General features: G+C 51.8%; 6 protein-coding genes across 6 annotated transcripts; 2 read left to right on the top strand and 4 right to left on the bottom strand.

Annotated features, from left to right (window-relative positions):
• Positions 1-70: 70 nt before the first annotated feature.
• On the bottom strand, positions 71-1585 carry VTN49DRAFT_3632 (uncharacterized protein; the record flags this gene model as incomplete). The annotated part of the gene is made up of 3 exons (XM_069411490.1): positions 71-333; positions 403-1402; positions 1460-1585. 3 exons carry the CDS (start codon positions 1583-1585, stop codon positions 71-73), a joined length of 1389 nt encoding a protein of 462 aa, XP_069268103.1.
• A 674-nt stretch (positions 1586-2259) lies between these two features.
• Positions 2260-2952, bottom strand: VTN49DRAFT_3631 (uncharacterized protein; the record flags this gene model as incomplete). The annotated part of the gene is made up of 2 exons (XM_069411489.1): positions 2260-2496; positions 2560-2952. The coding sequence occupies 2 exons, from the start codon at positions 2950-2952 to the stop codon at positions 2260-2262; spliced, it is 630 nt and encodes a 209-aa protein (XP_069268102.1).
• Positions 2953-3835: 883 nt separating this feature from the next.
• On the top strand, positions 3836-6220 carry VTN49DRAFT_3630 (uncharacterized protein; the record flags this gene model as incomplete). Its single annotated transcript, XM_069411488.1, has 8 exons — positions 3836-4009; positions 4223-4336; positions 4486-4516; positions 4675-4730; positions 4781-4908; positions 4968-5739; positions 5798-6018; positions 6100-6220. The coding sequence occupies 8 exons, from the start codon at positions 3836-3838 to the stop codon at positions 6218-6220; spliced, it is 1617 nt and encodes a 538-aa protein (XP_069268101.1).
• A 553-nt stretch (positions 6221-6773) lies between these two features.
• VTN49DRAFT_3629 (uncharacterized protein) lies at positions 6774-9368 on the bottom strand (the record flags this gene model as incomplete). The annotated part of the gene is made up of 3 exons (XM_069411486.1): positions 6774-8428; positions 8505-9032; positions 9089-9368. 3 exons carry the CDS (start codon positions 9366-9368, stop codon positions 6774-6776), a joined length of 2463 nt encoding a protein of 820 aa, XP_069268100.1.
• An 886-nt stretch (positions 9369-10254) lies between these two features.
• Positions 10255-12647, top strand: VTN49DRAFT_3628 (uncharacterized protein; the record flags this gene model as incomplete). Its single annotated transcript, XM_069411485.1, has 4 exons — positions 10255-10464; positions 10524-10866; positions 10922-10985; positions 11039-12647. 4 exons carry the CDS (start codon positions 10255-10257, stop codon positions 12645-12647), a joined length of 2226 nt encoding a protein of 741 aa, XP_069268099.1.
• A 529-nt stretch (positions 12648-13176) lies between these two features.
• On the bottom strand, positions 13177-13710 carry VTN49DRAFT_3627 (uncharacterized protein; the record flags this gene model as incomplete). Its single annotated transcript, XM_069411484.1, has 3 exons — positions 13177-13310; positions 13377-13590; positions 13669-13710. 3 exons carry the CDS (start codon positions 13708-13710, stop codon positions 13177-13179), a joined length of 390 nt encoding a protein of 129 aa, XP_069268098.1.
• Positions 13711-13962: the final 252 nt, after the last annotated feature.

Raw genomic sequence — 13962 nt, 5'->3', positions numbered from 1 at the left:
CCAAATATTGTACATAGAGAGCAGCAAAACAAAATCGAGACGTATCTCCAACATCAGCCACTCATTGATTTTAGAAAAGTCCATTATCAGTTTGTTCCGGACGGCCAAAAGGATCTTTTGTCGAGTCCTCGCCAGCGAGCCTCTTGGGTTGCTTCCTTCTGTGACTACGCAGGGGAAAGTCACATGGCGAAACCTGGAACTCGCCCCATGTTGGAAGATTGTTATATGCCACGAAAAAATTCTTGCGCTTGAAGGCTGCCAACTTGTGCCAGAAAGTCTCAGTTTCCTGTAATTGTGCAAGACGTTCGCGAACGACAACTTGGATAAAGGCATCTGATAAAACAGAGTTAGGATGACTTGAAAAGATAGTCGCATTTGCTTGGTGAAAAATAGAACACTTACATTTGAGCCATCGTTTACCTTCCAAAGGAACCTTGTCCATGTCCAAATAACTGCGGATCCAGTCAAAAACAAGAGGAACCCACTCTAGCCGAAAATGATTGTCCAAGATATCACTGAGGACATTGTAGTCATGACAATCTGGCTCCAACTGGATTCCCGCCGATTTGACAACTCTGGGAAAATGCTCCGCAAGCCAATTGCGTGCGTTTTTTAGAGCGCGGAACTTCCATTGTCCGAACAAACGCAGGAGCTTTTTCCTAAACTTCTCCTGGACATCGCGATCCAGATGGACAGAGAGTGCAGATTCAATGATTTCCGTGGGCTCTGCTTGGGAGAGATAGGCGGTGTAGTGCTGCCTAGCAACCAGCATTACCTCGCGCCACCATTCACGCTGGTTCATGTAGGCTTCTAGAGCTTCTGCACATACATCGATCGGTTCGGGCGACAAGTCGCAATCGTTACCGTTTTCAGCAGGCGACTGGTCTGCTTGACGGCTGCCAGTGCGGTCGACAATTGTTTTTAAGCAAGAGTCGTATTGCCTACTAGGCTGGTATTGTGGATTGTAGGCGGTATCTTGATCCTCGCTGGAAGCCAAGGACCCATGGAAGTGAATGTCATGACCCAAATGATCAGCATCCAACGTGTCTTCGGCTGTAGACACCTCTTGATTTTGATCCGAGTCTTGATCACGACTGAGCCCCGGCGTCGAGTATTGGCGGGCATATTCCACCGGAGGCAACTTCAGCAAACATCTCTCACTCCTAACAGGCCGGAATGGCGAAACAAGCGATCGGTCGCGAGCGGGCCGTGACGTGGAAACAGCCGTGGTAGCATTCATATCCATGCGTACGGTGCGACGTGCCTTTTGCGAGACTGCCTCCCTTGCAATGTCATGGTTCCCAGGAGAGGCGGGCCTCTTCATCGGGACCCTGGACGTCTCAGGCGAACAGGTCACGGATATTGTCAGTCGCGTCTCATTTGGACCAATGTTCCCACGTAACTTTACAAGACAACTTATCAACGCGGTAGTTCGTGAGTGTCAGCGATTGGGACAAACCTCTAGCTGTACCCTTTGCTCAGTGGGTTGTTCGTAACCTGCGGCTCGGGGTGGAACGTCGCGCTGGACGCGTTCAGCGCGTCCAGATGGGCGATACTTGACGACCCAACCTGGGTTCGACGACATATCGCCAGGGCTTGTATGACAGTGGGCCATTATTGTGGATAATACTGAATAATAACTAAAGGCTGCGAGGCAATGGAGTGCCACTAATCCAAGAGAGAGGAAAAGAGCTGATTCGCGTTGTGAATGGAACTTGGGTTTGGATGAGAGGAAAGGGTGAAGGGAAAAGGGGTTGTTTGGATTTTCGAGGGCCTTTAAACATAGTGGGGGCGGACACGCAAGAACGCGTGCTTCTACTCGCTTACTACATGGCTATGGACGACCGTCGTGGTGACGGTTGTGGTGGTTGTGGTGATGGTCACGGCGACGGTCACGGTACGGTTTTGGTATGGTCGTGGTAATGGTTGTGGAACAAGTACCTCAGCCAACACTCATTTCTCAAGTTGAAATTAGTAGATTCCGTACAGTAGTTCTCTTGGTAGACTCGGTACATTAGGTTAATAAGTCTGACATAAATTTGAATTGACAAGCAGTCTCAAGTACTCTATTATCGGTTTATGAAGACTTGTATTGCTGACGTTTCGATGCCGGCATTGATATCCAGCGGATTGCGGCTCACATGCTGAACAGATGGACAGAGGCTGACGGCTATAATGCCTCTAGACAGCAGGAACCGATCCGAATGGAACCGGCCAAGAAGGTTCAGCAAGGAAGGGAAGCTATTAAGTCCCGGTAGCTCATACAGGGACATCCTTGAGCTTGTCCATGATTGCATCTACAGCGTCCATGTTCCCAGCGTCAATGCGCCCTGTAGGCGCAATTTCCTTCGGCATATGTCGGATCGCTTCGTCCAACCCGGGTTGATAATTGCGCACTGCCGAGGAGATGGCATAGATTGCTTTTCGGCGGACTTTCGGGTCAGGATCGGTCGTGGAGAGTGAGATGAGCTTAGGCAAGACATTGAGGGCAATCAACTAAGAGGACAAACGTCAGTAACAGCTAGGTCAGTTCAAAGAAACGCTTCTGAGCGTGCTCACCTTATCCTGTGCCTTTTGATTATTTTGGACTGCGGTTCCGATACACCAAGCCGCCATGCGTCTCATGTCAGGCTCGTTGTGCTGCAAGAGCTCAATCAACGGTGTCCACAGTCCCAATGGCTCCAAATTATTTGCGTTGTCGATAGATTCCACGAGCTGCTCGAAGTTATCAAACGCAATCAATTTATTTTCTAAATCGACCTCGTCCGAATGCAGAACCTCCATGAATTGCTTCATCAACTCGGCCTCGGACGGACCGCCAAACAATGCTTCCAGCACTTCCGGATCGATAGGACGAGGAGGAACGTAGGACTCATCCGGGGCTGTAGGCTGCTTAGATCTATCGGAGTTCTCGATGCCCCATCTCAGAAGTTCTTTCAACCTGGGATCCATGATGACCTCTGGAGGTAAGATGCTCAGTTCAGTATCAGACTGGCAAAAAATCTGACAGTAGGACTAGAGTGGTAAACTCAGATGAAAATAGATTCAACTATTTATCAAATTTTGTACTTCGGTCCTGTCAGAAACCCAATTTCGTTTTCAGGTGTCATCGCGATGTCGTTCAGAAACTTCGCGTCGATACTCTTATCTTCCACGGTCTTCGCCTTGGCGTTGCTTAGTCATCATGTGGCTTGTACTTTGGATGCAAGGGACCGAGAAAGTTGACATGACAGTATGCCTGCAATGCCAAACCTAAAAAAAAATGCATGAGAGCCGCCTGCGGAGGGGCTCGTACTACGGCATGACTGTCAAGTAACCGAATTTCTAAAAATTCCCATCAACTGCGGTCAATCGATGGTTTTCTGATGAACTCATATCTCGTGGCGTGCCGGCTTGATATGGTCCAGTACCCCGCCTAATGTGGCTGGAGCTTCAGCCTCAACTCCTCCGTCTTTTCACACTCCGGCAGCCAAAAAGAGACAAAAGGCGGTGTCTAGCCGCCAGTGATTAGTAAAATCCCTGTAATTTTCCAACCACCAGCAATCCAAAGCATACTATCATCGGGGAATCCGTCGATTGATACTGCAGGAAAGCCTGATCCGTCTCCCAGGCTTGCCGTGGTGTGCAGATTTGGTTCAATTCCTGTCAGATGCCGGAGACAGCTGTATTTCGCCGTCTCCAACCCCGAAGGAGTGGCAGCTTACGAGTCCTGTAGGCTACTGAATTCGTATTTGTACTCGTAGACTGGCGTGTTGGCCCATTGAGCCGCGCGGCAATGGATCTTGCCACACCAGAAAATGGCTATGCCTGACCATGTCTCTCTACTCCCTACAGTATGCGCAAAGGAGAAGCATTTGTGACGGCAAAGGAACACCGGATCATCAGGGAGACAGGGAGTGGCCGAGGCCCACCCAGCAGGCCAATGCTCAGCTCGCTCACCCCTAGGGCTCTGATGGTCCGGAGGACGCGGGAAAGAAAATGGAATACAGGACGAAATAATTGGTATACGGTAGCCTGGAATTTAATCGGCTAGAGTTGAGTGGTCGCTTTTAGTATTAAAAGAGTTGGGGAAAGCCGGATGTGATAATAATTCAGCGCTTGTAGGGAAAGAGGAGTGGCCAAGTGCGTTGTTGCCAATCCTGCCAACCCGCCAGACTAAACCACTCCTGAATCGTTTCTCCCGCTTCCCACTTAACTTTCCTGATCATCATCTTTCTCTGAGTTCTCTCTCTCCCATCTCTCTCATCGATTCTCATCACCGTTGACCCTTTCTTTCGCCTGTTTTTTGCCTAGTTGTTTCTTTTACTCTTTTAATTCGACACAGTCACCATGGAAGGTAAGCTTGTCCTGCTCCTCCCCCCTCCTCTGGGGTGCCAGGCCCCCATTTTCTCTGGACACCTCAGCGACTTCTGCTCCCCTTGGGACGCTTCCTGGCAATATCACAACCACCACTCGGACAATGCTAATTCGTATTTCACTCTGCAGAGGAAGTTGCTGCCCTCGTTATTGACAATGGGTATGTTTTTCCAGCTGCGGTCGCCCCAGGCCATCCCACCTCTATCCTCCCCTCATTCCTGCTCCCCAATCAAAGCTTGGGATAAGGGCAGGAGGGGTGCCTGCGATTGCTCTTTCTCGAGTCTGGACATGAATTCGAAGCTGACAGCTGGCCACCAGTTCGGGAATGTGCAAGGCCGGCTTCGCCGGTGACGATGCTCCCCGAGCTGTCTTCCGTAAGTCCCGACCCCACTGTGCCCCTCGCGACCTCCAAGCCCTGAGATAGCAGGATAGCGTACTTCGGAACGCCCTTGCTCAGCTCACTCAGGGCTTTGGTGCGGTCGCTCAATTCTTCTACGCGAGCATTACTGACAAGAGCATAGCGTCCATCGTCGGTCGTCCCCGCCATCATGGGTAATTACCCCTCTCGTCGGCGTTAACCCTCTCTAAATGAGTTCTCTAACTCTGTATAGTATCATGATTGGTATGGGTCAGAAGGACTCGTACGTCGGCGATGAGGCCCAGTCGAAGCGTGGTGTCCTGAGCTTGCGGTACCCGATCGAGCACGGTGTCGTCACCAACTGGGACGACATGGAGAAGATCTGGCACCACACCTTCTACAATGAGTTGCGTGTTGCTCCCGAGGAGCACCCCGTCCTCTTGACCGAGGCCCCCATCAACCCCAAGTCCAACCGTGAGAAGATGACCCAGATCGTCTTCGAGACCTTCAATGCGCCGGCCTTCTACGTCTCCATCCAGGCCGTCCTGTCACTGTACGCCTCGGGTCGTACCACTGGTATCGTCCTCGACTCCGGTGACGGTGTCACCCACACCGTCCCGATCTACGAGGGTTTCGCTCTGACCCACGCCATCTCGCGTATTGATATCGCTGGTCGCGACCTGACGGATTACCTGATGAAGATCCTGGCCGAGCGCGGCTACAGCTTCACCACCACTGCCGAGCGTGAAATTGTCCGCGACATCAAGGAGAAGCTCTGCTACGTTGCCCTCGACTTCGAGCAGGAGCTGCAGACCGCTGCTCAGAGTTCCACGCTGGAGAAGTCGTATGAGCTTCCTGATGGTCAGGTCATCACCATCGGCAATGAGCGCTTCCGTGCTCCGGAGGCTCTCTTCAACCCTGCTGTCCTGGGTCACGAGAGCGGTGGTATCCACGAGACCACCTTCAACTCGATCATCAAGTGCGATGTCGATGTGCGTAAGGATCTGTACGGCAATATTGTCATGGTACGTTCTCTCCCCTTTCGCCCTGTTGTAGTGTTGTGGTACACTAACACCTCGCTAGTCTGGTGGTACCACCATGTACCCGGGTATTGCCGACCGTATGCAGAAGGAGCTTACTGCTCTCGCCCCGTCGTCGATGAAGATTAAGATCATTGCTCCTCCGGAGCGCAAGTACTCCGTCTGGATTGGTGGTTCGATTCTGGCCTCGCTGTCGACCTTCCAGCAGATGTGGGTCTCGAAGCAGGAGTACGATGAGAGCGGTCCTTCGATCGTCCACCGCAAGTGCTTCTAAGGTAGGACCGGACAATTATCCAAGCTGGTATAGCAAAAAGGAAATTCTGACGTGATTGGGTGTGTATATAGCAAATCACAAGCTTTCTTTTCCTATGCGGAGTCGCATTTGCTCTGGAGGCTCTTGGCTTGCGGTTCCCGTCTAGTCTTCTTTCCCCTTGATTTTGTGAACTGGAAAGCTTGGGCTGTATGAAAATGATTTTCTTTTCTTTATTCCCGCGTTAGAGGAGAGAGAACAAATTCAAGTCGAACCTGGCGGTCGGTATTGTAGACAGTTCTTTTTTTGCCTGATTAGAGAATACATAGTCTAATAATTTACATAGCAAAGACACCATGTTCTTGACTTCAGTGAATGTCAATCTGTCATACATGGTGTGGTTGATTTCATTTGAGACCAACCTGTTACGGTCTATTTAAAAACCTAGGGGAGATTTAGGGGTACGAGGAGCCTGCATTTGTAAGGTCATCCGTGATGGACCGCGGCCATGCAGGATGCCGACTGGACAAAAGTTGGGACTAGTCATTCAGTATGAATTGTCCGATGAATCCGGCATATACAAGTTCTAGTCTACTTAGTAACGAAAGCTCTGCAACTTCATAAACATCATTCGCCTAACTACAGAACGTGATCATGAAAACATTCATTCGTATACACCATTTTGGCACATGAGTTGTTCTTAAATAATATAGGAAGTGCTAGCCATTTTGCGTACTTTCTAGGGAGGAAAAGGGACAAAAAAAGCCGATCACATACTATCCCACGACTCCAAACCAGTCAGCTTACAATTCTCCCCTTCCTTTTCCAGCGTGATCAACTGGCCGACAGTGTAGACGGTTTCGCCTTCCGCCTCCAGGACACTCTTCACGGCAGCCATGGAATCGCGCTCCACAACCAGAACCATACCGATACCGCAGTTGAAGGCGCGGGACATCTCCTTGGAGGCGACGTTGCCGGTCTTCTTCAGCCACTGGAAGACGGGCGGCAGAGGCCAGGTGGTCACGTCGATATGGGCGGCGAGGGTCGTGGGCAGCATGCGGGGGACGTTCTCGACGAGGCCGCCGCCGGTGATGTGTGCCATGCCCTTGATCGCGGAAGAGAAGGTTGTGGAGGGGATTGTGCTAGGCACTTGGAGAGCCTTAAGGAGGGGCTTGACGTAGATGCGTGTTGGGGTGAGCAGCGCCTGGCCCAGGGAAATGGTACCCTCTGAAGACGCCCACTTCGAAGCGGCTGGTCCGACGGGGAACGGCGAGGGCGCGTCGTAGTTAAGGCCCGACCGCTCCACAATCTTGCGGATGAGCGAGTAGCCGTTCGAGTGCGGGCCGGAGGATGCCAGGCCGAGAAGCACGTCGCCGGCACGCATCGCCGTGGTGTCGGGGAGGATGGTGCGCGCGTGCTCACCGCTCGTGGGGATGGCACCGACAGCGGCGCCGACAGCATCATAGACGCCACCCACGAATAGTCCCGGCATCTCTGCAGTCTCGCCGCCGATCAGCGCGCAGCCGGCCTCCACACATCCTTCCGCCACGCCGTTGACAAACGCCGTCGCCGTCTTGACGTCCAGCTTACCGCAGGAGTAACAGTCGAGGAAGAACAGCGGTTCGGCGCCTTGCACGACGAGGTCGTTGACGTTCATTGCCACCAGATCAATGCCAACTGTGTGGTGGATGCCCATGATATGCGCAATTTTGAGCTTCGTCCCGACGCCGTCAATGGCGCCGACCAAGGTCGGCGAGTGCGGATGGTACGCCGGGCTGGCCGCGGCAAGGGAGAACGTCCCCCCGAAGCCGCCAATGATGGCGTCCGATCCAGGCCGGCGAGTGCGGGCGACAGACATTTTGATTTTGCTCACGAGTTCGTTGCCGGCATCGATGGAGACACCCGCCGCTGCGTATGTAAGACTGTCGCTTGCCGCCTTGTCCCTGAAGGCACGGTGGGCGATGTCCTTGCGGTAATGCATTCCCTCAAAGTGGATCGTGGAAATGCCGGCATAGCTCTTGCGAACAGCCTCCTCCAATGTTGGAGCCACTGACGTCGCTGCAATTACACGGCCGCCGGAAGTTTGAAGGACGTTGTCCTTGAGGGTTGTGCCAGCGTGGAAGATGATCGTGTCTTCAGAAGTCGGGCCCAAAGTAATAGGACGGCCCTTGGCGTACGAGCCTGGATAGCCCTCTGCTACAGCAATGACCGTCGCTGAGAATCTCGGCTCGACTTTGATGGAGACGCCATCAAGCCAATGCTCAGTGCATGCAACCATGATTTCTGCGAGATCTGTGTCCTCGCTAAGCAAGGGCAGGATGGTCTGCGTCTCGGGGTCGCCTCCTCGAACATTGTATTCTAGCACCCTGGGCCCGTTCTTTGTCATCATTAGGCCGGTAAAGAGGATACCGACAAATGGATAACCTGCCTCCCGCCGGGTCATACATCAGCAATATGCCTTGTGTCAACCTAGTGTTTTCAAGATAGTGGCACTACGAACCTTCCTTTCGCATTCCCCTGATTGTGGGTTCTACGATCGTGCGATCAATCTCCTCAAGCACGTCTTTCGAAGCGATCCGGGTAGGGGCGTAGCAGCCCATGCCGCCAGTATTCGGGCCCTTGTCGCCGTCAAACACACGTTTATGATCCTGAGCAGGCGGCAGTGATTTAATGGTATAGCCATCACTGAATGTGAGAATGCTCAATTCGTCACCGTCCAGGTATTCCTCAATAACAACTTCGCTGCCTGCTTCGCCGAATTGGCGATCCAACATAATCTCCTTCAGGGCTCTGTGCGCCTCGAATTTTGATGTTGGGATAATGACGCCTTTGCCGGCTGCTAGGCCACTGGCTTTGATGACCACGTCATAGTCCACAGAATCTAAATATTTGCGGGCAGCTTCATAGTCGGAGAAGTTCTCGTACTTCGCCGTAGGTATCCCATGACGTCTCATGAAGTCTTTGGCAAAGGTTTTGGAACCTTCCACTCGTGCGGCGGCTTTTGAAGGTCCAAAACACCTAATCCCAACTACATATATTCGGTCAACTTCCACGTCAGGCGGCTTGCGGGCGACATCCACTCACCCGCCTGGAAGTAGCCTTGGATGCCGTCGACAAGCGGAGCCTCCGGTCCCGGCACGACGAGATTAATGTTGTGTTTCTTCGCCAGTTCGACAAGGCCTGGGTAGTCATCGGCTTTGACATTGACGTTGACCGTCTTGGGTAACGTCCCAAGTGCGGTCCCACCATTGCCCGGAGCGACATAGATAGCGTCCACCAGGGGTGATTGACTCAGCTTCCAAGCCAGCGCATGTTCACGACCGCCATTGCCCACGACGAGGACGCGCAAGCGTTCCTGAATCATATTGCACGATTCTGCCTCGGCTCCTCCGGCCTAGGGGTCAACCCAGTCAGTGAAATGCCTGATTTCGGTTCTGAAAACATGTGATTTTGATTTTCGAGTAATCACGACGACAAAAAATCAAAGCAATTGAGGCTCTGAACAACGTGATGAGTGCAATGCCTCAGGCTTTTCTGCAGAAGCCCTAACCACTTCGTGAGGCGGCTAGGGTGGCATGATAGTACGAGGGTAGGTGTATGGCACATGGACAACAGAGAAACAATTGGCATACCTTCTTTCAGCGGATTATGTCGAAGCAGCTACAAAATAATATCGTTCGCTAAATATATTGCCACAAGAACCAGTTAGAACCTGTATTGTTGGAGGAAAGGATATTTTTTTTTTTCGTCCCATACCTGGCGGAGAGCTTTCCACCCCACCATTGCAAAAGTACCTTACCGGATCGTTACAGGCATGACATATGCATCGATGGTCGAATTCCGACTGTCCCAGGCTTCATGAAAGTATTAACATGCACTGTAGAGCATTTCATACACGATACTGACTCCCTGATCTCTGCAACTTCACGTTTCAAGGGCGCAATGCACGATGAAATCAATGCAGAGACATATTGAAAATTACATACTAACATTATTTGCGTAAGATACTGAAAGATATCGCGATAGCTGATCGAAGTAGGCGGTGTGCAGGCAGCTCAGGAGCGCGGCGGCAGAAAACGACAAAAAAGCATGCAGCTTGATTTGATCGCGCAAAGCATCTTTCTACAACAGAGCATCATATTGATACTCTGAATGTTTTCTGCCGGGCGCCTCCTTTGTTTTAGTTTCAATTGCTGCAATATTTTCGTTCTATCACTGATCTGTTGGAATTGAACGCCCAGGTGGCCTGAATGTTCCGGTCGTCTTTGCGGTCTGTCGCAGGCCCAGTCCGCTGCCATGTTTGCCGGTCGTGTCTCCTAGCGTGCAGAGTCCAGGGTGCCGTGAGATGGAAGCGATGCTACGTAGACGCGCCGAACTCGCCAAGTCAACCACAATCGCCCCCTGCTCCCCCGGAGAGCATCTCACTTGATGGCGGGAAATCTAGTGGTGGTACCAATTCCGTGAGTCGCCACGCTTTGTCATAGTCAATTCTCCTCGGAAGGCTAATGACTATATACAGACTCAGCAACATGCGGCATCAAAGCCCAAGAAACCACAGAAGAAGTCTCCTGCGAAACAGCGACGAAAAGTCAACGGCAAACAGAAAGTTCCCCGGCGACCCAAGAATGCAGGAACCCGGAAAGCAACACCGCAGCGGAAGCCAAATTCTGTAAAGAAACGGCGAAGGAGACCGGTGCCTCGTCCAAAACGCGTGCAGCAGACACCAAAATCTACACCCAAGCCTGCAGCAAAACCAACGCCCACTCCTGCACCCGCGCAGCCAGCGAAAGGAGAAATTTCGCCAAACTTAATCAAGGAGAAATTGACAGGTTCAGTGAGCTCCGACCAGACGTCTGTAACTCGTAAGTCCGACTCGGTATTTTGAGGGAACAAGGAGGGTTCCTGACATGCCTCTAGCCTTGCCAATCCCGCGAAAGGAGGTGCCCGGCTTATCATATGGCCTCGAAAGAGTTCTTTTCAAGTACGTTTGACCGGCTTATGCTCAAGAGCCCACAATGACTAACCAAAGATTAGCCCTGGCGTCTACCACTTGCGTGACCCACGATCCCGCGTGTACAACTTTGATCCATACCTTGGCACGATTATGCCTGTTACGGAATTTGATTTCCAGTGTCTAAAAGAGTACATCACGTCGTCCAAAGATGAGATGTTGATCGATCTGGCTCGGAAGCAAGGGAAGAAATACGTCGGATCTTCTTCTAGCATGACCTCCGTCCTGGCCCACTTTCACTATCTCCTGTCTGCCTGGCGGGCACTGAACCTGGACACTCTGTCAAGAGGGTTCCCTGAAGTGTTGCGGTCGTTCACGCGACTGACGAGAGCGCCGGTGGCCATGTTTCTGCATTATAAGGATGGTGTGTATGCCATCGATGCTGACAAGGAGTTCGAAACGGCGAACATCCTCATGAATCTCGGCAAGTCGATGGAGAAGCTCCTGACGCTGCCCAAAGAAGAGTTTGAACGGTATCGCAGATCTAACGTCAATAAGATCACAGCGGAGGAAGAGCAGGCTAACCCTGAGGCGTACCATTATTCCACGTCTGGGGACTTTATTATGCGGTCCCAGCTGGATGCGTATGATCCACGGCTCCCAGGCACGGGGATGTTCGATCTGAAGACTCGAGCGGTTCTGTCGATTAGAATGGACTCGCGGAACGCCGAGAAGGGCATGGGGTATGAGATCAAGGGTCGGTTCGGAGAGTTCGAATCCTTTGAGAGGGAATACTTTGATATGATCCGGGCCGCTTTCCTCAAATACTCGCTCCAGGTCCGAATGGGTCGGATGGATGGCATCTTTGTCGCCTTCCATAACATTGAACGTATCTTCGGTTTTCAATACGTTAGCCTAGAGGAGATGGATCTAGCGCTGCATGGCCAGGAGGACACCTCTCTGGGGGACAAGGAGTTTGAACTCAGTCTCGCCTTATGGAACCAGATCCTCAACAAGGTCACTGAACGATATCCCAAGCAGTCCCTTCGCTTCCATTTCGAGACGCGCGATACCGATGATCCGTTCATGTACATTTTCGCGGAGCCAGTCACATTGGAAGAGATTGAGGCCATTCAAAACAAGAACAAGGAAGAAATCGACCGCATGCAGCGCAAGATCTTGAATCTGGATCCACGGCCGGAGGACGATGCGGAAGAGGAGGACTCGTCCGCTAAGGAATTGCGGTCCATTGGCGAGGAAGCAGAAGCCAAGCGTCTCGAAGCCGAGATACTTTCCGGGAAGACCGTGGGTGGGCAAGCCTCTTCCTCTTCCGGGGCCACATCCAGTGCGGACGGTTCGGACCGCGAAGTCATGGCTCTGATCCTACGGACCCGATCCAGCGTTAATGGGCGACGAACGGCACGTCCCATGAAGCTGACTGCCGAGGACAAATGGACGGTTGACTACGAACTCAGTGAACTACGGGGTCCGCAAGTTCACCAGCTATACGAAGCGACGAAGAAGCGTCGTGCGCAAGCGTTGGAGTTCCGCGGTGAGGATGAATCCGACGGTGCGACGTCGGCGTTCATTCGCCGATTGCGGGAGCTCGCACGGCAAGGACGTGAGTACCGGAAAAAGCAACAGCAGCTTGATGAAGAGAAGGGCATCGTTGTGTTGGGAGATGTTAAATAATCGGTATCCCCTCAATTCCGGCGATATCCGTCGCGATTGAAGCGCGACGACTTGTATAATATGCATCTGAGGGTTTGTTCGCTTGGCTTGATGTTGTATTTACTGCGTGTCAGGGTCATTGGGCCATTGCGGGGGAAGTGCTGGACGGTTCATATTGTGTCATGCTCGACTCCAAAAGATAGACTTGTTTGCATATTCAGCATTCTGGTTGTTGGGTAACCAGGCCGGATGTTTTTTTTGTCAATTCCAAAAGAAAAAAGCAGCTCTATTTGGTATGATACATGAAAACTGGGTACCTGCCATATCATTAATAGAGACGCCCAGAAGAAGATGCATTTGATATACGGACATCGTAAACTGATAATGAAGACCGCGAACCAAGGGATCAACCCGATATGCCAACAGGAATTGATTCATCAAATCATCAAGAACCATAAACAAACCGCATGACGTTGCGTCAAACAGATGATATACATTCCGGAGAGTAAGATAGAAAAGCTATGAAAGAAGTCGCGTCACGCGCGCATTCTCAAAACTCCTCCTGTTCTCTGAAGAACAACGAAAAGCTGATTATCGTGCCATATATGAGCAAACCGCCGAAAATCGACATGATCATGGCGGGGACCTCGATGGCACCGCTATGCGCAAGAACACTTGGAAGAGCTGCGTAACAGCTGTTAGCAACTTCATTCTGTTCTCCCATCGAATATTGGATAAGCAAGGGCATACCAATTCCCATCAAAACCAAAAACCCCGTGAAAAACCGGCCAAAGTCCACCACGGCGCTACCGGAACTCTCGATGAAATCATCCGGATTCCCAAAGCGACTGCAAACCCAGTTCGGAATCGGTGCGACAACATAGGTTGCAGCGACGAGGAGAGGGAACATGTTTTGCCAGAGAGCCGCAGAGAGGATGACCAGCAAGAAGCCGATCGCGAGGACCTGCCGTCGTTAACTATGTCAGTGTGCCACTTTGAAATTATCGCGAAATGCGCCAAAAGTTCCCAGAGCAATGCGTACAAATGAGAGCGCGATTATTGTTTTCAGGCCTTGCGTTGCCATGGTGGGCGTCGATGACCGTGGGACGCGATGGTGCCGGGTCGGATCAGAAACAAGACAGAAATTCAAGTGGAGCGCAGCAGAAAGAGTACGATGCTATTGAAGCATCTAGTGACCCGTGCGCAAGTTGTCGGTCATGCCAGTCGGGTTGGTGTGCGGTGGACGGCGTATTCCGGAGATGACGATGCCTAGCAAGCTCCAGGAGTTCGGCCCTCGACGATGATGGGTGTCGTCAGATCACTACCTGAAGAAGGA

This window comes from Thermomyces lanuginosus, assembly GCF_041956635.1.
Source record: "Thermomyces lanuginosus strain ATCC 200065 unplaced genomic scaffold VTN49scaffold_29, whole genome shotgun sequence".
NCBI classification, from domain to species: domain Eukaryota; kingdom Fungi; phylum Ascomycota; class Eurotiomycetes; order Eurotiales; family Trichocomaceae; genus Thermomyces; species Thermomyces lanuginosus.
The sequence above is the reverse complement of the archived record's forward strand: the minus strand, read 5'-3'. Positions and strand labels throughout refer to the sequence as shown.